A 21,075-nucleotide genomic window follows, 5' to 3' on the forward strand; every position below is an offset into this window, starting at 1 on the left:
TTACTGTCGTCACTTAGACTACTTTTGCCGTTTAAAACATGAAACGAACACTCAAGGGTAATATGCACTTCTATGTGTGTGTGTTTTAATTTTAGCTATTAAAACATGTATATAATGTCACTGCATTCAACTCGGAAAATGTGGAGAGCTCTTTAGCTGAAGGTTGCTTTAACAGCATGCATCAAACCTGGAACCTTGCACTTTGATTTCATCTCAACAAACACCTCCATCGGTTCAGTCGACTCAGTTTTGTACGGAAAATAGTCCATTAAGAAGCACAACTAACGGCCATCTTTGCTTGAGTGAGATGTAGTGATCCTTCTGTGAGATAGGACCACATTGGTCTTTTCTATGCATTCTAAAGCTATACAAACAGATAAATAGAGGTAGCTCATTAATGCACGTAATGGAACACACCATCAAAAAACCTCCCAAAAAGGTTTTAAGTATTACCGGAACGTCCTTCCTGGGCGTACTGGTTTCAGATCGCAACACAGAAACAAACACTACGGGTGGCAAGGTGGCAAGGTAACGACATAAATGTACAACTTGTGAGCAGTGGTAGATGTACGCTGTACTACAGCTTCTACTTGGACCTTAAAGGAAAACTGCACTTTTTTTTGGGGGGGGGGGGGGATTTTGCCCATCATTCCCAATCCTTATGTGAGACATGACCACATTTGTCTTTTCTGTGCATTCTAAAGATATACAAAGAGATAAAAAGAGGTAGCTCATTAATGCACGTAATGGAACACACCACCAAAAACCTCCCAAAAAGGTTTTAAGTATTACCGGTATTAGTGTTAGAAATACTACAGATTCTACTTGGACCTTAAAGGAAAACTGCACTTAAAGCAGGGGGAATTTTGCCCATCATTCCCAATCCTTATGTGAGACATGACCACATTTGTCTTTTCTGTGCATTCTAAAGATATACAAAGAGATAAAAAGAGGTAGCTCATTAATGCACGTAATGGAACACACCACCAAAAACCTCCCAAAAAGGTTTTAAGTATTACCGGTATTAGTGTTAGAAATACTACAGATTCTACTTGGACCTTAAAGGAAAACTGCACTTAAAGCAGGGGGAATTTTGCCCATCATTCCCAATCCTTATGTGAGACATGACCACATTTGTCTTTTCTGTGCATTCTAAAGATATACAAAGAGATAAAAAGAGGTAGCTCATTAATGCACGTAATGGAACACACCACCAAAAACCTCCCCAAAAGGTTTTAAGTATTACCGGTATTAGTGTTAGAAATACTACAGATTCTACTTGGACCTTAAAGGAAAACTGCACTTAAAGCAGGGGGAATTTTGCCCATCATTCCCAATCCTTATGTGAGACATGACCACATTTGTCAACCTTGCACTTTGATTTCATCTCAGCAAACCCCTCCATCAGTTCAGTCGACTCAGTTTTGTACGGAAAATAGTCCATTAAGAAGCACAACTGACGGCCATCTTTGCTTGAGTGAGATATAGTGATCACTGTGCATATTTAAATACAAGTGCGTTTCAAAAAAAATGTTTCTTTTTAAGTGTGTCGGTTTCGCTCATTTATCTTCTTTATGTTATCAGGTTTTCCAGATCGCCTATGTGATCATTAAGGCCGCCAACTCGCCTCGCCCGGGTAAGCGTTCCGCGACATCATTACTATTTAAACAGCCTCACACATTTCAGATGTTCCCTATTTTGCTTTGATTATGACATGAAACTTGGACCGTATGTTTTAGATGCTGGCTTTAAAAGCATCATGTTCAACAAGCGTCAGATGCATATCCGTATCAAAAATATGTCTGCAGGTAACTGGATCTTGGAGCGTTCGATAGATGGCGTGGACTTTGAACCCTGGCAGTACTACGCCATCACAGACACGGAGTGCCTGACCCGCTTCAACATTAATCCAAGGACGGGACCTCCATCGTATACTCGAGATGATGAAGTTATCTGCACATCCTTCTATTCTAAGATCCACCCCTTGGAGAATGGAGAGGTAAAGATGTTCAAGTATAATCTGTTTTCCTACCGCCCCCCCTTTTTTTTCCAAATTGTACAGTTTTTAGTCAACTAAAACTTCTGGTGAAACGGGACTTAAACGTGTAATAATCAGCACTATGCTAAAAAACAAAACAATTATCATCCAATTCAATTAAAATTACTATTTATCCCAAATGCGCAATTATTATTAAAAGTGTTACACAAGCAGGCATCCGAGTGAAATAATAATGATAATAATTACTCATGAATTCATTAGCTGAGTACTCTGTGTCCTGTTGGTACAATAAAGCCTACAGTATGTTGCACTCACTTGGTACGAACTGGTCATTTTTTAGTAAAATATACCAGTTACTGTCCAAAGAATGTCATTTTTATGGATGCTGAGGATACCTGTAAACAAATGCATTTGAAAATGTATAAGCTGCTGCTACTTATTGTTTAAATACTGTACTGCTTGTGAGTCAGTGAGGAAACGGTAGCGCTTTCATTACCATCAGCCAATCACGCCGAGCTTGTCAACCCAATTGGAAATCGCAGGAGGTCATTACATATATCTTACAAATAATACTGAACTCATCACACAGCAACTTAACACTCAAAGCTATACTTGAGAAATATAAACAAATGTGTACTAATATAAGTTTAAAAATGAAAAACTCTTTTAAAAGTTTTTTCATAATGCATTGCATATGAGCAAGGCATTCAATGCCGCCTGCAGCGGCGCTGCATTGACATCAGTCTCCCTATGGGCTCCTTTGGCTCCCTGTGGTGTACTTTATATATTTATTATGGAAACCTTTTGACCCAGTCCAGGGTGTACCCTGACTCTCGCCCGAAGACAGCTGGGATAGGCTCCAGCACCCCTGCGACCCTCGTGAGGAAAAAGCGGTAGAAAATGAATGAATGAATGTACTCATATAAGTTTAAAAATGAAAAAGCGACTCTTTTAAAAGTTTTTCCATAATGCATTGCATATGAGCAAGGCATTCAATGCCGCCTGCAGCGGCGCTGCGTTGACATCAGTCTCCCTCTGGGCTCTTTTGGCTCCCTGTGATGTACTTTATATATTTATTATGGAAACCTTTTGACCCAGTCCAGGGTGTACCCTGACTCTTGCCCGAAGACAGCTGGGATAGGCTCCAGCACCCTTGTGAGGAAAAGCGGTAGAAAATGAATGAAGTAATTAATTAATGGAAACCTTTTGGGTGTTAAGTTGCTGTGTGATGAGTTTAGTGCCCTTTGTAAGATGACACAGTGAGTCAGCCAGTTATATTGAGCAATAATGACCCATTTCCAATGGGTTGACAAGCTCATTGTGTTTTTTTTTCATGAAGAAGTTACTTGGTCCTCACAGACTCGTGCACACCATGTCATTTTCTAACGTGTACCTGCATGAAGATGTTTTTTCCTACCCGTATTGTGAGTCTATATCCATATTTTTTTTTTTACCAGCGCTAGTGGACACAAAATTGAAATATTACAACTCGCATGTTTGTTGTGTTGTCATGGTTTTTTCCCTCAAACGAGGACCTTGAAGTGATACTTAGCTTCACCGTGAACCAAACAAGTTTGTTTTTAACATAATTAAACCCGTCATTATTTCACACAGTGTTACATTTTAATATATATGCGTTATAATTACGCTTAGAAGGGTTGCCTGTTATTAAAAACACTCTCTCAGCGAGGTTTACACTCTTCTCCAGCAACAATTATGTGTGTGTGTGTGTGTGCATAGTAAGAGCAGAGAATGGCCCTGCGATAACTGACATTAATGAACTGAAGGCTTCGGGATACACACACACACATGTACATTTCCTACACAGGCTTCTAATTGTAGTTGCCTGTTTGGAGATGCGTGCACATTCTCCCATGGGTGCAAGTGTTTGTCTTGTGTTTGTCCTGTATTTTTACGTGCGTGTGTGTCCTCTGGGGGTGCACCGGAGGGGGTGTGAGCGAGGAGATGTCATGAGCTGCAACTAACTGAGGAGTCTAAATGTGTGAGTGTGTGCATGCCGGCTTGTGGTTGACAGCTCCCGAGCCGTCTGATCTCGGTGCAACTATAATGAGTCAGAGGCGATGTGTCTCTCACACACACACACACACACACACATACACACACAAAGCCGCTATGCCGCTCATGTGTTCACACCTACACAGCCACATCTTTTTCGTTACTTCCAAGTGTACAGCTTGCAAGTGCCCCCCCCCCAAACCACCAACATACAGACTTTTGGCACAAATGAGGACTTTTTGGCAGATGCCAAATGTTGCTTTTGGCCGCATTACGGAGACAAACTGACAGAGCCGCTCCTCTCGCCTTATTTCTGATGATGGGTGTTCCCACATATAGAATGAACACCTACTCATTCTATACATACAAAGTAATGTAAACAGGTATTTCCATCAGTTCTGTTACTAGTTAACTAAACCTTTGGCAATTTGGAAGTATTCATGTAATTTGTTGATGAAAAGCGGGCTGCATGGTGCTCGAGTGGTTTGCACACAGGCCTCACAGCTAGGAGACCCGAGTTCGATTCCACCCTGTGTGGAGTTTTCATGTTCTCCCCGTGCATGTGTGGGTTTTCGCTGGGTACTCTGGTTTCCTCCGATTTGTCTATATGTGCCCTGTGATTGGCTGGCCACCAGTCCAGGGTGTACCCTGCCTCTCGCCCCAAGACAGCTGGGATAGGCTCCAGCACCCCCACGACCCTCGTGAGGAAAAGCGGTAGAAAATGAATGAATGAATTATTGAAGGGATCACTGTTGCCAACTAATCAAACCTCTCGCCCGAAGACAGCTGGGATAGGCTTCAGCACCCCTGCGACCCTCATGAGTAAAAGCGGTAGAAAATGAATGAATGTTGATGAAAAGCTACTTAATATAAATTTAGAGTGTAATCAACTTAGTGAAACTATAATTCATTCATTCATTCATTTTCTATCGCTTATCTTCACAAGAGTCGGGAGGGTGCTGGAGCCTATCCCAGCTGTCTTTGGGCGAATGTGGGATTGAACTCGGGTCTCCTAGCTGTGAGGTCTGCGCGCTAACCACTCGACCGCGGTGCAGCCCTTCTTTCGCCATATATTTAGACATAAAGGTCTAATTTTAGACATAAATGATAATTATACATACAGTGATTTTATTATTATTATTATTATTATTATATTAACAATAAATAATCATTCATTCATTCATTCATTTTCTACCGCTTATCCTCACGAGGGTTGGGAGGGTGCTGGAGCCTATCCCAGCTATCTTCGAGCAAGAGGTGGGGTACACCCTGGAAACTCCACCCAGAAATGGCAGAGGGTGGGATTGAACTCGGGTCTCCTAGCTGTGAGGTCTGCGCGCTAACCACTCGATCGCCGTGCAGCCCTTTTTTAGGCATAAATTTAGACATAAATGTCTAATTTTAGACATAAATGATAATAATTATACACACAGTGATTTTATTATTTTGATTATTATTATATTTATAATAAATAAATAAATAATAATTATTGTTATTATTATGATTATTATTATACCACCGCCTCATAGAACTAAAGGTACATTTGTTTGGACAAAAATCATGATATCTCAACAAAAATACCAAATTTTTGGTTATTATCAAGAAAACTGTTGAAATGGCTAATAAGAGCTCAATTAAGTCTTATGAACTGTTTTTGTTGTCACCATTATATTTGTCCGAACAAATGTACCCTGTAGTTGTATCCAACATCAGATGGTAGGCTCAGTCTCATCTCTGCAAATTTGGTCATTTTACCCCCCAAAAAATGTTTTCATCTTAATACAGGTCATTCATTCATTTTCTACCGCTTCGAGGATCACGGGGGTGCTGGAGCCTATCCCAGCCGTCTTCGGGCGAGAGGCGGGGTACACCCTGGACTGGTGGCCAGCCAATCACAGGGCACATATAGACAAACAACCATTCACACTCACATTCATACCTATGGACAATTTGGAGTCACCAATTAACCTAGCATGTTTTTGGAATGTGGGAGGAAACCGGAGTAACCGGAGAAAACCCACGCATGCACGGGGAGAACATGCAAACTCCACACAGAGATGGGTGGAATTGAACCCTGGTCTCCTTGCTGTGAGATCTGCATGCTAACCACTCGACCGCCGTGCCGCCTCTTAACACAGGCGAGTCAAAATAATAATAATAGTAATGGGCAAAGCCTACAGGTGCAGCTTGGTCTAACATAAAACTCACCATGCACGGTGGACGCAGGACTGCAACCCAAAAAGTACCCTTCTGTGGTGGCGTCACACAAAATAAAAACCAAAGAAAAAGCATAAGACACTTGTGTATGTACACAATCGTGTATAATAATAAATTGAGTATACAGTCAATAAAAAATGGATTACTTATGTTTTGTTTTTTTCTGGCTTTTCCTTCCCATCTCTGCCGCTGTCTGTTGCCGTAGGAGACGCAATGCACCTTTAATGTTTCCCTTGAGTTGAATTCTCTTGTTCCATGTCAGTATTTATCCTTCTTCTCTGGTATAGATCCACACTTCTTTAATCAATGGCCGTCCCAGTGCAGATGACCCCTCCCCGACCTTGCTGAACTACACCTCCGCCCGCTACATTCGATTGGTGTTTCAGAGGATCAGAACGCTCAACGCCGACCTCATGACCCTGACCCTGCGGGACCCCAGGGATATCGATCCCATTGTGACAAGACGGGTGAGGCTGATGTGCACTTGTTCATTCTTTTAGTCTTTTTTTTGTGTTTGTTTTGTTTATCGTCAACGTCTTAGATAAGGTCAAACTGTAGTACTCCACTGATGTTCTTATCATTTGTTTTTCATGTAATACTTGTCAAAATGTAGTCAAGTGGCCATGGAGCTGCTATCAAATCCAACTGGTCTTTAACCCTTAGATGCATAAGTGGGTCAAACATGACCTGGTTAGGTTGTTTTCTTGAAATATCTTTGTAATGAAAATTATTTATCGATTGATATTCCAGGTATTCCTCAAAAAACATGTGTTGGATATCATGCCATTCACATTTTTAACTCACCTTTTATACATTGTCTTTGTTTTTGTGTTACTACCCCAACCTTCCATAAGTGGGTCAAAAATGACCTGGTCAGGTTGTTTTCTTGAAATATTTTTGTAATGAAAATTTTTCATCATTTCATATTCCAGGTATTCCTTAAAAAACATGTTTTTGATATCATGCCATTCAAATTTTTTTACTTACCTTTTATACATTTTAAGATTTTTTTGTTTTAGTGTTACTACCCCAACCTTCCATAAGTGGGTCAAAAATGACCTGCATGCATTTTCTATGGAATCCAATAGGAACCATTGATTCTTATCAACTCCTAAATATAATACTAAATATCATACAAGTGATTATTCCTAACCAAAATGGCAAAATTGGCATAAAAACGCATTGATCGTAGTATGGGTCATTTTTGACCCACGAGGGTCCAGTCACTCATGCATCTCAGGGTTAAGTGGACTTATGCTTTTTCCACTTTTCTGACCTATAAATGTGTTTCACATAATGACTTTGCCGCATTTGGAAATGAGCGCTGAACGCTCGGTTTCAGAGAGTTTTCCTAACCCCGGCTCCCTGTGATGTCACAGTGAGCCTTGTGAGAAGTCAACGGCTCCACCCAGTCGGTGACTTCCTTATATGGCCGTACCTGAGAACAAGCTATAGGCCTGCACAGTGGGCACTACCGTGGGTGGAATAGATTAAAACAGACCATTTTGGAAATCCAAGGAAATAGGTACAGATTCTGGAAAATCTAGAAAGCTTTCTGTGTACCATAAATGAGTATAATAGGTCCCATTTAATATATATGTGGCCAACAAAGTATAGTTCGATGTCAAACCAATGAACCTCTGTGCTAAAGACAACATGAACGGTGTCCTGGCTGGTCCAACACTATTATATCGACTGCTAAAGGTCAGTGTGGTAATGACTGAGACATTCCATTTTGAGCCAGTTCACCATTTTTGTGTGAAACTGTGACTGTCCGGTCAGTTCTGATATATTTTTCACGCCATCTTGTAACCATGCAGTATATATCAGACATGCATGAATGTGTATCCTTCTCTTGTGTCTCCACAGTACTACTATTCCATCAAGGATATTTCCATTGGAGGGATGTGTATATGTTATGGTCACGCAAAGGCCTGCCCGCTCAACGCTGCTACCAAGGTAAAAAAACAAAAAAACTGGACTCTCATGTTTCAATGTAACTTGGTCTTCTTTAGAAAGTGGAAAAGAAAGCCGAGTACCCTCAGGCTTCAGTTTGCTACGTGCCACCTTTATATCAAACCTTTACTGCATTGTCAGCAAAGGACACAGGCGTTGTCTACCATGATGGGTCGGCCCATGGTTTGATGCCAGACACCTGATCTTTGCCTCATTTTCTCATGCACTGTTGTCCTGTACATGTCCTCAGGCTGAGACAAGGTGATGATGTCATTGGTCTTAAGTGATGTCATTGGTCCTAAATACAGGTTCTTAAAACGGTCAAGGAATTTTTCAATGTTAATAATATTGACCTAAATAAACTTTTTTCCAGAGCAAGTTTTTCATTCATTCATTCATTTTCTACCGCTTTTTCGTCACGAGGGTCGCGGGGGTGCTGGAGCCTATCCTAGCTGTCTTTGGGCGAGAGGTGGGATACACCCTGGACTGGTGGCCAGCCAATCACAGGGCACATATAGACAAACAACCATTCACACTCACAATTTGGAGTGGCAAATTAACCTCGCATGTTTTTGGAATGTGGGAGGAAACCGGAGAACCCGGAGAAAACCCACGCATGCACAGGGAAAACATGCAAACTCCACACAGAGATGGCCAAGATTGGAATTGAACCCTGGTCTCCTAGCTGTGAGGTCTGTGCGCTAACCACTCGATCGCCGTGCCGCCGACCAATTTTTTAACAAAAAATATTTTAGAAACAAAATCATAGGTTGCATGGTGGAAAGTGGTCAGCAGGCAGACCTCACAGCTTGGAGACCCGAGTTCGATTCCACCCTCGGCTATCTCTGTGTTTGAATGTTCTCTTCGTGCACACGTGGGTTTTCTCCGGGTACTCCGGTTTCCTCCCACATTCCAAAAACATGCTAGGTTAATTGGCCACTCCAAATTGTCCATAGGTATGAATGTGAGTGTGAATGGTTGTTTGTCTATATGTGCCCTGTGATTGGCTGGCCACAGCTGGGATAGGCTCCATCACCCCCGCGACCCTCGTGAGGACAATCAGTAGAAAATAAATAAATGAATGAATGAACAAAATCATAAAGAAAAAAGATGAAATTGTTAAACTGCGATAAACAGGACGTTATATTTCATAGGCGCTCAATAGTCGTTAATGACTCTACTTTATTGATCACCATTATCTAAAAATTAGCGTCATAACTAGGGATGTCCGATATGTCAGATATGCCGATATTGTCCAACTTACAGATATCAGCGGATACCGATATGTGTAACATCTCCTGTATTTTTTTAATATCGATTTTCATGATCGGGAAAAATTTTATACTGATATCACATTTTTATATCCTTTGTCATAACTTCTCTCACGGGTGTCTTGTGTGCGTGAGTGACAGGAAGAAAAGCACTCCGGGGGAGAAGTTTTTAGAACCCCCCCCAAAATGACAGTATTATATTAAGGTCAATTTGTTAATATATGATAATAAAACATGCATAAGTGGGTCAAAAATGACCTGGTCAGGTTGTTTTCTTGAAATATCTTTGTAATGAAAATTTTTTATCAATTCATATTCCAGGTATTCCTCAAAAAACATGTTTTTGATATCACGCCATTCATATTTTTAACTTACCTTTTATACATTTTAAGATGTTTTTGTTTTTGTGTTACTACCCCAACCTTCCATACGTGGGTCAAAAATGACCCGGTCAGGTTGTTTTCTTGAAATATCTTCATAATGAAAATTTTTTTATCATTTCATATTCCAGGTATTCCTCAAAAAACATGTTTTTAATATCATGCCATTCACATTTTTAACTTACCTTAAATATATCTCAAGATTTTTTTGTTTTTGTGTTACTACCCCAACCTTCTATAAGTGGGTCAAAAATGCCCCGGTCAGGTTGTTTTCTTGAAATATCTTTGTAATGATTTTTTTTTATAATTTCATATTCCAGGTATTCCTCAAAAAACATGTTTTAATATCATGCCATTCACATTTTCAACTTACCTTTTATATATTTTAAGATGTTTTTGTTTTTGTGTTACTACCCCAACCTTCTATAAGTGGGTCAAAAATGACCCGGTCAGGTTGTTTTCTTGAAATATCTTTGTAATGAAATTTTTTTATAATTTCATATTCCAGGTATTCTTCAAAAAACATGTTTTTGATATCATGCCATTCACATTTTTTACGTACCTTTTATACGTCACATTCATAAAACAATGTTATTCACTGGAAGACTTTATAGAAAGAGAGCCAAGTTGGGAAGAGAGAGAGGAAGGATGGGTTCTTCCTCTTCTCACTGGTTCCCTTGGCTTCCTCTTATAGGAGGTGGTTCCCCCGCTGCAGCCAATCCAGGGAACCAAGGTCCTCCAACAAGGGGGGGAAAAAAGCACACATTTAAACATTTAAACAACACCAAAGCAGACGCGTCATCCAAAAAGAACTCAGGTTCGAACCCTCATTGAAACCATGCAAACGTCCACGATCCTAATGAACCGGATCAGAAACAGGTATAAATCAGGTATCAATCGGGTATTTCCCCATCGTAAAACATGAACCCCACTTTGCTTGGTTCCTTGCTGATGGAGACCTGTGAGATGATTGGTTAATGATGGTCTACAGAACATCTGCTAGGATGCGTGCTCAGCACAAAGGCAGCCTGAAGCTGGAGTGTTTTGTCTCAGATAAAAGGGGAGGGTGGGTTGGGGGGGTGCGACTCGTGCCAAAATAACCAAAGTTGGCTCGGACCGGGCTATTGTACTCCGTTCAATCTGGCAGCCTCTCCTCATCAAGCAATTTACAGAAAGTACTAAATTGAATTACTAAGCCTCCACGTTGGCAGAAGTCTCGCATGGGAGAACTGTGATCCAACTGTGTTATGATTTCCCTTCTCTCAGGAAGGCGGGACTCAACCCATTTGTTATCAACTGATAATCTGGAAAAGGGAAACAAGATCTTTTATAGCGCTCTCCTGTGGATTCATTATTGTTAGACAGGCCACTTACAAATACTGGTAATTACTTTTTTTTTCTGCCATTTATTTGAACATTCCGCCATATGCTGTGATGCTTTGTTTCATTCACTCTCTGTGATGAAGACATTCAATCGTTACATCTTTATTCGACTTAGATAGATTGTCCTTGAAACTAAGTAAAACTGAAATCATGCTGTTTGGTAACAGCAGAAAGGACACGCACCAGCAAATACATATAGACGGTATAGACATTGAAAAGGTGAAGGTAAATACATTTATGGGGATCACAATGGATGAAAATATGAGCTGGAAACCTCATATTTCAAATATACAACATAAGGTGGCCAGAAATATTTCAGTATTGAACAAAGCAGAAATCACTCCACACTCTTTATTGCTCTCTGGTTCTACTATCTTACTTATTGTGTGGAAGTACGGGCTAATAACTATAAAAGCAATCTTCACTCGCTAAATGTACTGCAAAAAAAGGGCAGTAAGGATAATTCATAATGCCGCCTACAGAGAACATACTAACTCCTTATTTCTAAAATCACAAATACTTCAACTTGCTGATATAGTTCATCTTTAAACAGCTAAAATAAAATAAAATAAAATAAAATAAAATAAAATAAAATAAAATAAAATAAAATAAAATAATGCATAATGGCTAAAAATAAGCAATTAGCTAAAAATGTCATCCAATACTTCTCTACAAGAGAGGAGAAATATGATCTCAGGGAAGAAGTACATTTGAAACACTTCTATGCTAGGACTACGTTATGCTAGCCATAGCATTTTAGTATGTGGAATCAAACTATGGAATGGATTGAGTAAGGAAATCAAACAATGCACAACGATGAGCCAATTCAAGAAACAATACAAGCAGTTGATGTTTGCTAAATACAAGGATGAAGAGTCTTGAACCAGTCATGATGTGCTATATATATCACTATATTGACACTTACTATGGTACCCATTATGGCATTGGATGCTCATATCACCTCCTACTTCGGTACGTGACAAAAAATTAAAAATATTTTTTAATTTAAAAAAATTAAAATAAATGAATACATAAATAAATAAATAAATACAATAAATAAAAAAACAAAAAACGTAAACTATATTAGGAAAGCAGGAAGTGAACAAATGTAACAGTTACTGATTGTAAAAGTACCAGATGGAGGGTTAGAATTTAATAAGCTTTGCTTCTTCCTACTCCTTTTGGACATGTGGAACTGTGAACTGATTATGGGATGCATTCAATTGTAATCTGATGCATGTTCAAATATAATAATAAATAATAAATGATATACTGTATTTGCCACTGTATTACGTGATATAAGATAACTTGTTTGAATGCCATTGGTGACGAATGTGTTCATGTTTGTGTGTTTGCGTAGAAGTTTAGCTGCGAATGCGAACACAACACCTGCGGAGAGAGCTGCGATCGTTGTTGCCCTGGTCATCACCAGCAACCCTGGATGGCGGGAACCTTCCTCACGCGACACGTCTGTGAGAGTAAGTCGGTCCGTAACGCAACAACTACTGACACACTACGCTACACCACCAGTCAAAGGATTGGAGACACTCTATCACAGGGGCCTCAAACTCAATTTACTTGGGGGGCCACTGGAGCTCGGGTCTGGGTGAGACTGGGCCGCATTAAGGTTTTCAAAAAAAAAACGCATTTATTAAAAACATAAAATTTTAAAAAACTTTGCTTTGGTTCCAATTTTCTACAAGAAAAGCTGTGATAAAACATTCCACTGTTCTCAAATATCTTACTTTTTATTTTTCTACACAAAATAAGATGAAAAATAAATAAATAAATCAAGAATAAAGAAAATCAATCAATCAGTAATAAATAAATATAATAATAATAATAATAATAAAACGGCAAATAATAAAAACTTAAGAAACCACATATAGTTGGTGGGTAGACAAATTATTTTTTTCAGATTAAAATGAACAAAGCATTATTAGAGCCCTGTAGACATGACAAAACACGACTATAGTCACATTTATACTCTTTTTATTTACAACATATTGCGCAACTGCAGGGTCTTGAGACACATGCTAACTCGCAAACTAGAGAGCTAGCGACCTAAACGGTAGCCTTCAAGTTATTTCCTTTAAACTTAAATAGCCAAAAACTTACCACTTCCACACGGATAGGGAGGATAACTATTAACAGTTATTTAACCTTTAACATAAACATTAATCAAACGTAATATTTTTTTCTGGGTACATGATACCATACAGCATCCATATCAAACTTGCGCGGGCCGCACTAACATTAAACTTTCATATCAAGGCGGGGGCCTCAAACTAGTGTCCTGCGGGCCACATTTGGCGTGTTTGAGACCCCTGCTCTATCACATTATCGTATGAGATAAGTCCTGAGATCAGAAGCTTCCATCTTCTTCCACGGTGAGCATCTTCCACCCAAAAGCCCAAAACACTCTGACCCACTGACCCAGCACCACTAAGACTATAAAGGCTGTTGATCAGAGTGCAAGTTGAACGCTGGCTCATTAGAATATTAAAGGAAACCTGACATAAGTCGAGAGCGTTGTGTCACCACCTTTGAGCTCCTTGTTATAAGTGATCTAAAGCTGGGGGTGGACAACCCCGTGAATGGATCCAAGCAGCCCACGGGAACCACAGGAGCGGTTGCCAGATGTAATACAGCGGGAAGCTCAGCGGCGTCTTCACGGAGCAGCGATGCCAACTCTTGAGATCAAACCCACAACATGGCCCGCTATCGATCCTGAGATCAAACCGGCCATGCTCTTCGCCTCTGCTATTATTCCATCAGGCAGATCTGTGACCAAATAGTGATGAGTGCCGTGGGCTTGATTGAGTATGCAAAAGCTGTGGGTGGAGGGTCCGAGCCTGCTAATAATGGGCCTGTGATGTTTGCATTTATGTATAAGCCAACTACACATGGATGCCAGTTCACAAGAGTGGGTGGAGGGTCAAAGCCTCGGGCAATAAAGTACTTTCCTACTGCGCAAAATTACATGCCGTGCATTTACATAATGTACGAGATATTTGACAGTAGTTGTCATGTGATTGATGTATAAACATTATTTCCTCATGCATCAAAAAGGAACCAGAGGGACTTCTAGTTTCAATGATATTAACAAGACGTGGGTAAACTGAAAAAAATATTTTTGCCTTAAAACATTGTTGTGAAGAACGTCTGCATTTTTGGGTGGCTCGCCTAATGCTTGAACAACCATATGGACGTCTTTAACTGCATACACACTCATACAATTATACTAATTATATTTCTAAAATCACAAATACTTCAACTTGCTGATATAGTTCATCTTCAAACAGCTATAATAATGCATAAAGCTAAAAATAACCAATTAGCTAAAAATGCCATCCAGTACTTCTCTACAAGAGAGGAGAAATGTGATCTCAACTACATTTGAAACACTTCTATGCTAGGACTACGTTAAAAAGCCATAGCATTTCAGTATGTGGAATCAAACTATGGAAATAAAAATAACAATAACAACAATAAAAAAAAAAATCATCATCATAAAAATCATAAAATAAAAAGTACAAATACTACAAATACTAAAAAAAATCAAAATAATACAAAAATACAAAAAATACAATAATAATAAAATAATATAAAAATTAATAACATAAAATAAATAATAATACAAAAAATAAAAAATAACTTTATCTTAGGAAAGCAGGAAGTGAACAAATGTAACAGTTAGGGTTACTAACTATGGTACCCATTATGTCATTGGATGGTCATATCACCACCTACTTTGGTAAGTGACAAAAATAAAATTAAAAAAATACAACTAACTACATTAGGAAAGCAGGAAGTGAACAAATGTTACAGTTACTGATTGTAAAAGTACCGAGTGAAGGGGTAGGATTTAATAAGCTTTGCTTCTTCCTACTCCTTTTGGACATGTGGAACTGTGAACTAATTATGTGATGCATTCAATTGTAATCTGATGCATGTTCAAATGAAATAAAACCATTACCATTACCATTAATCAGAGCAAGCCAAACAAAAGGTACATGTAGCCAAAGTAGACAAAGAAAGACACGGGGGGGAAAAAGGTGAAAACATACAGGAATATACCACCACCATTGATCAGTAAGTATTAGGGATGTTTTCAATAGCAAGCATCATTTATTCATTTATGTTCTACTGCATGTCCTCAACATGGCAAAGTAAAATAAATAGTATCATGTACTATGTAACCAAATCCTGTATGTATGTACAACCCTTCCCAGAGTGCAACTGCCACGGGAAGGCTGAAGAATGCTACTTTAATCAGACTGTAGCAGACCTATCACTCAGCCTGGACATCCACGGCCAGTACCGAGGCGGCGGGGTGTGTATTTCTTGCCGTGACAACACAGACGGTATTAACTGTCAGAGCTGTCTTCCCGGCTACTACAGACCTGAAGGGGTAGGTTGCTGCTAGTAACATTCGCTTCTGTGAACGAGCCAATTTGAAATGTTTTGCGTCTCGTCAAGGTGACCGCTGAAGAGGAAAACCCCTGCGTGCCCTGCTCGTGTGACTACCGTGGTTCTCATGGGCAAACGTGCATTGAGGACTCAAGCCGAGCGACGCCAAGTATGGAAAATTCTTGTAATTTAATTGTCCTATGTGATGAAAAATATAGAGAACAGTATGTAGGCATATTTAGAGCTTAAACATGGATTGTGTTGTGAGTGAACAATGGTAATTGAAGAGAGAAAGGGAGGGTTCTAACAGTCACAGTTACTTTCTGTCGGTTCGTCGTAGAATGCTGACATCAAGCTAGCGTTAGGGTTTGGGGTGGGGTGTTAAAAATAGACATTTTTATCATGGGCTTATCAATTACTTACTTTGTAATTCATAATTCTTTGTCCGTTTTATGATCAAATAAACCACATCCACACACATAATAAAATTATTAAAGGGGACCTATTATGCTTTTCCACTTTTCTGACCTATAAATGTAGCTAGAATGTTGTATTCTCGTGTTAAACCATGACAAAGTTTCAGATAATCAGCTTTGTGCATTTGGAAGTGAGCCCTAAAAGAAGTTTGGGATGGCTCAAAACGCTTGGTTTCAAAAGGCGGGGTAAAACTGCCCCTTTGTGATGTCACAGAGGAGCGGACTTCCTTATATGGGCGTGGCTGTAAGCCAAATAAACTCACTGCCCTCCCCAAGTACTGCTCCTGTTTACGGAAACGCAACCATTCATTCATTCATTCATTTTCTCACGAGGGTTGTGGGGGTGCTGGAGCCTATCCCAGCTGTCTTTGGGTGAGAGACGGGGTACACCCTGGACTGGTGGCCAGCCAATCACAGGGCACATATAGACAAACAACCATTCACACTCACATTCATACCTATGGACAATTTGGAGTCGCCAATTAACCTAGCATGTTTTTGGAATGTGGGAGGAAACCGGAGTCCACACAGAGATGGAATTGAACTCGGGTCTCCTAGCTGTGAGGCCTGTGCACTAACCACTCGAACACCGTGCAGCCCGGAAACGCAACCTTTGTTTACAATTCCTAATTATGTTACTGATGCTGTAGAAAACGCTAAAATGCTAAAGCGACTTGACCATTGAGGGACGTCTTGAGAAAACTGTGACTGTCCAGTCTCTAATTTCGGATTGGATTTGGAATCCAACACATTTTAAAAAGATACATGACTGTTTATTAGCATTCGCAGCTAGCGACATATAGTGGAATGTGAATAACAACAGCGAAGTAGGCGGGCCTGGAGGCTGGCAGTGGGTTTTAATTAATTAAAACAGACCGTTTTTGCGAGAACTATGACATCTAGCTAGAATAGGTGCAGATTCTGGAAGATCTAGAAAGCTTTATGTGCTGGTTATTGTGTGTAGCTGCTCTGTAGGAGTCCACAGCTCAATACAAAGGACTGAAAATGAGCATAATAGGTCTAATAGTAGGACTAAAATTTGACTTTTTTTCAACCATACTGCTTTTAGGATGCACACACCCTCCTTCCATTCTTTCATGTGTGCGTATTTGTGTGTTTGACTGACAGCCCAGCCACCGGGGTCATGCCGGTGTAAGGAAGGGTTTGGGGGTCCGCGATGTGACAGGTAACACACACAAACGACAGGCACGGAATGTGACAGGTGAGCTGAACCTTTCAGCTGCTGTCTGTTCTAATTAGTGTTTGAAAATTGCTCCAAAGTTTTCATTAAGGCTCGTAACGATTTACTAATACGCTGTACTTAAGAAGAACTTTTAAGCGCTCTAAACAAAGACGTTTTGATTTTTTTTTTCTTTTCTTCAATTATACATCTCTTCAAAAAAAAAACATTCAGCATCCGTTTAGATTGGCTTAACTTGCTCTGGTGCCGTAATGGCTTGTTTGCATAACTGCTTATTATTGCATTTTCTCCATGGTGGAATTATTCACATTTATTCTAATGTCACCTTAAATCAAGTCTTCGCTTCCCTTTACACTTCTTACCTAACAATTAAGGCACCGTCATCTGCTTTTTAATGACCAAATCTCAGTTTGTTGTTAATTATATGTAATGTTTCCTCTGAGAGGCCCGTTTACCTGCTGAGCAAAGTCAGCACTTTGTTCTAAACTAGAGGTCCTCTGACATCCAGTGCTTTGAGTGCATGGGACTGTCAGGAGAGTTGACCCCCCTGACCAGTTATGGAACGGTCCACCCTTTTTTTTTTTTTAATGCTCATCACCTCCATCTTTTTTGTTATTAAATCCATTTGTCTTTCAGGTGTGCTGTTGGTTATATGGGCTACCCGGACTGTCAGCGCTGTAACTGCAGCCTGGAGGGAAGCAGCAACGCTGACCCGTGTACATCACCCTGCCTGTGCAAGGTCAAATACACACGTAATAACTATGAAAACACGGTAGTGTCCGTTATAGCCTGTCGTGGGTTCTATTCAACACAAAAACACAGACGGAACTCAGCTTTTAGTGTTTTTATTAGTGTTGTTATGAACTGAATTACATACTGCACTTGAAGACTTTTTACATAAACAGTGTAGGGACCGCTCATTAAATGCCTTCAAGGTCTGCTATGGTAATGGTAATGGTAATGGTAATGGTAATGGTTTTATTTCATTTATTTCATTAGCACATCATGACTGGTTCAAGACTCTTCATCCTTGTATTTAGCAAATTTATTTTATTTATTAATTTATTTTATTAAATTTTATTAATTTTTTATTTTTTTTATTATTATTTTTTTTTATTTTGTTTCCCGTACCAAAGTAGGAGGTGATATGAGCATCCAATGCCATAATGGGTACCATAGTAAGTGTCAATATAGTGATATATATAGCACATCATGACTGGTTCAAGACTCTTCATCCTTGTCTTTAGCAAACATCAACTGCTTGTATTGTTTCTTGAATTGGCTCATCGTTGTTTGAGGGTCGTACTCAATCCATTCCATAGTTTGATTCCACATACTGAAATGCTATGGCTTTTTAACGTAGTCCTAGCATAGAAGTGTTTCAAATGTAGTTCTTCCCTGAAATAATATTTCTCCTCTCTTGTAGAGAAGTATTGGATGACATTTGTAGGTAATTGCTTATTTTATTTTATTTTATTTTATTTTATTTTATTTTATTTTATTTTATTTTATTTTATTTTATTTTATTTTATTTTATTTTATTTTAGCTCTTTGAAGATTAACTATATCAGCAAGTTGAAGTATTTGTGATTTTAGAAATAAGAAGTTAGTATGTTCTCTGTAGGCGCCATTATGAATTATCCTTACTGATCTTTTTTGCAGTACATTTAGCGAGTGAAGATTGCTTTTATAGTTATTAGCCCATTTTTCCACACAATAAGTAAGATATGGTGGAATCAGAGAGAGCAATAAAGAGTTTGGAGTGATTTCTGACTGAGAACAAATTTTGCTTTGTTCAATATTGAAATATATCTGGCCACCTTATGTTGTATATTTGTAAGGTTATATGAGGTTTCCAGCTCATATTTTTTTATTTGCTGGTACATGTCCTAGTGGGTTAAAACTGGTATACTATATTGCATGAAATTGCAATTGTAATTGTAAAAAAAAAAAGTGTCTTGCAACAATCTGGCAAAAGTGTTCTATTGTCAAGTTATTAAAACAGCAGAAATAAACTTGAATACTTGCTCCCTACAGGAAAATGTGGAGGGAGGCAACTGTGACCGCTGCAAACCGGGCTTCTACAATCTCCAACGCGACAATCCACGCGGCTGTGAGAAATGTTCATGCATGGGCGTAGCGAGCCACTGCTCTGCCTCCACGTGGGTTTATCAGAATGTAAGAAATGACACACAAACTGTGATTAGGATTATCGGACTTTCTGGCTTTCACAAATAAACATTGTTTCCGCACAGAGTGGGGGCGGATGGATCCACTGTGGGGTATTTAACTTCTTTGTAGGATGCGAGTAAAGACGCGGACAGCTGGGAAGTTAGATAAGTGAGGTTATTATGACAGCGGGAAAGAAGATGGAGACAATAACTGGAGACGGGGATGAAACCAGCGGAGCTCGTGTATACTTTTTACAAGTGACCTTTTGGTCCAAAGGTCAACAAATTGCACAAAGGCAGCATCACGGTAGAACGGGATGACAATTAATCCGTTGACATTAGCAATCACTGTAACACCAGTAAGTAGAAAATAAACAAGAATAGATGCGGCCAGAGCGAGGGATGGAAGAAGGAGAAAATAAGACGGAACAGAGAGGTGAATAGAGGAAAACGTTTTTTTGACTGACAGGCTGGCGGGAGGGGATGGGAGGGTGGAGGTGCTGACAGGATGACAGCTTTGATTCAGACTCTGATAGCATTCGTGTGTGTGTGTGTGTGTGTGTGTGTTTGTGTTCAAAAGGGTAAGCCAAGGTCAGGTTAATTGCAATGACAGATGTGTGTCTCTTTGAGGTGTGACACACACACACACACACACACTGACAGTCTGACATGTGACAGATGTGCAGAATCTTTACACATCCTTTGAGTTAAATTCTGAACTTGTCAGACCCGTCCATGGATTATTAACATATGCAATATGGAATTGAAAGGAAAATAATAACAAAGTGTATCTAATAGTCATACACACCCAACATGGCTTTATGGACATAAACATATTCATCAATTTAGGCAAATTCATGAGATGCTTCACTTTTAAGTTTTTGACCAACTTTAATATTCATCTTTTTTTCAATGACTGTCGCACAGGAGAGCATTCTGACTGGCTGGCACCTGAGTGGAGATTCAGGACGGAGGGTGTGGCCAATCCACAGAGACACACCCCTCTACCTAAGTGTCCACCATGCAGCTGTTGTGGACAACCTTGGCTCTGCCTACTACTGGAACGCACCTGAAGTATACCTGGGAAACAAGGTGAGAGGAGGACATATTGTATGCTGTGTTTACAGTAAATCTTTCATGGATGCTGGTCCAGCTTGTATGGACTGAAGTAAGCTTAGTAAGTTTATTATTAAGTGATACCCAAATTATACTTAAATTAACATTTTCTCATGTTTTTAACCTTGTACATTGATGCTGATGCAGTAATTTCTGACTTTGAAAACTACATTTCCAAGATGTAGTGCAGCCTCAGGAAGTAGTAACGCTGATCGTTGAAGTTGGAAGCTAAAATCACATTTTGAAGTCTTAAATCCTAAGTCTTAAGAGGGACTTATTGTGTTTTTTCCCCTTTCTTGTCCTATAAATGTAGTTAGAATGTTGTATTCTCATGTTAAACCATGCCAAAGTTTCAGATAATGAGGTTTGTGCATTTGGAAGTGAGGCCTGAAAGAAGTTTGGGATAGCTCAAAAAGCTCGGTATCAAAAGGCGTGGTAAAACTGCCCCTTTGTGATGTCACAGAGGGACGGACTTA

General features: G+C 39.5%; 1 protein-coding gene across 1 annotated transcript in view; it reads left to right on the plus strand.

Moving 5' to 3' along the window:
• The window catches only part of lama2 (laminin, alpha 2), a 173,404-nt gene that overhangs the window by 40,665 nt on the left and 111,664 nt on the right, over positions 1 to 21,075 (plus strand). The window contains exons 4-14 of the mRNA XM_078794556.1: positions 1,585 to 1,636; positions 1,809 to 1,999; positions 6,520 to 6,699; positions 8,102 to 8,191; positions 12,583 to 12,700; positions 15,458 to 15,636; positions 15,705 to 15,804; positions 17,240 to 17,297; positions 17,949 to 18,051; positions 19,350 to 19,490; positions 20,411 to 20,575. Of these exons, the coding sequence (XP_078650682.1) occupies positions 1,585 to 1,636; positions 1,809 to 1,999; positions 6,520 to 6,699; positions 8,102 to 8,191; positions 12,583 to 12,700; positions 15,458 to 15,636; positions 15,705 to 15,804; positions 17,240 to 17,297; positions 17,949 to 18,051; positions 19,350 to 19,490; positions 20,411 to 20,575 (1,377 nt within the window). The remainder of the gene's footprint in view (positions 1 to 1,584; positions 1,637 to 1,808; positions 2,000 to 6,519; positions 6,700 to 8,101; positions 8,192 to 12,582; positions 12,701 to 15,457; positions 15,637 to 15,704; positions 15,805 to 17,239; positions 17,298 to 17,948; positions 18,052 to 19,349; positions 19,491 to 20,410; positions 20,576 to 21,075) is intronic.

This window comes from Doryrhamphus excisus, linkage group LG11 (assembly GCF_037039965.1).
Source record: "Doryrhamphus excisus strain RoL-2023G ecotype Guam linkage group LG11, RoL_Dexc_Guam_v1.1, whole genome shotgun sequence".
Taxonomy (NCBI): domain Eukaryota; kingdom Metazoa; phylum Chordata; class Actinopteri; order Syngnathiformes; family Syngnathidae; genus Doryrhamphus; species Doryrhamphus excisus.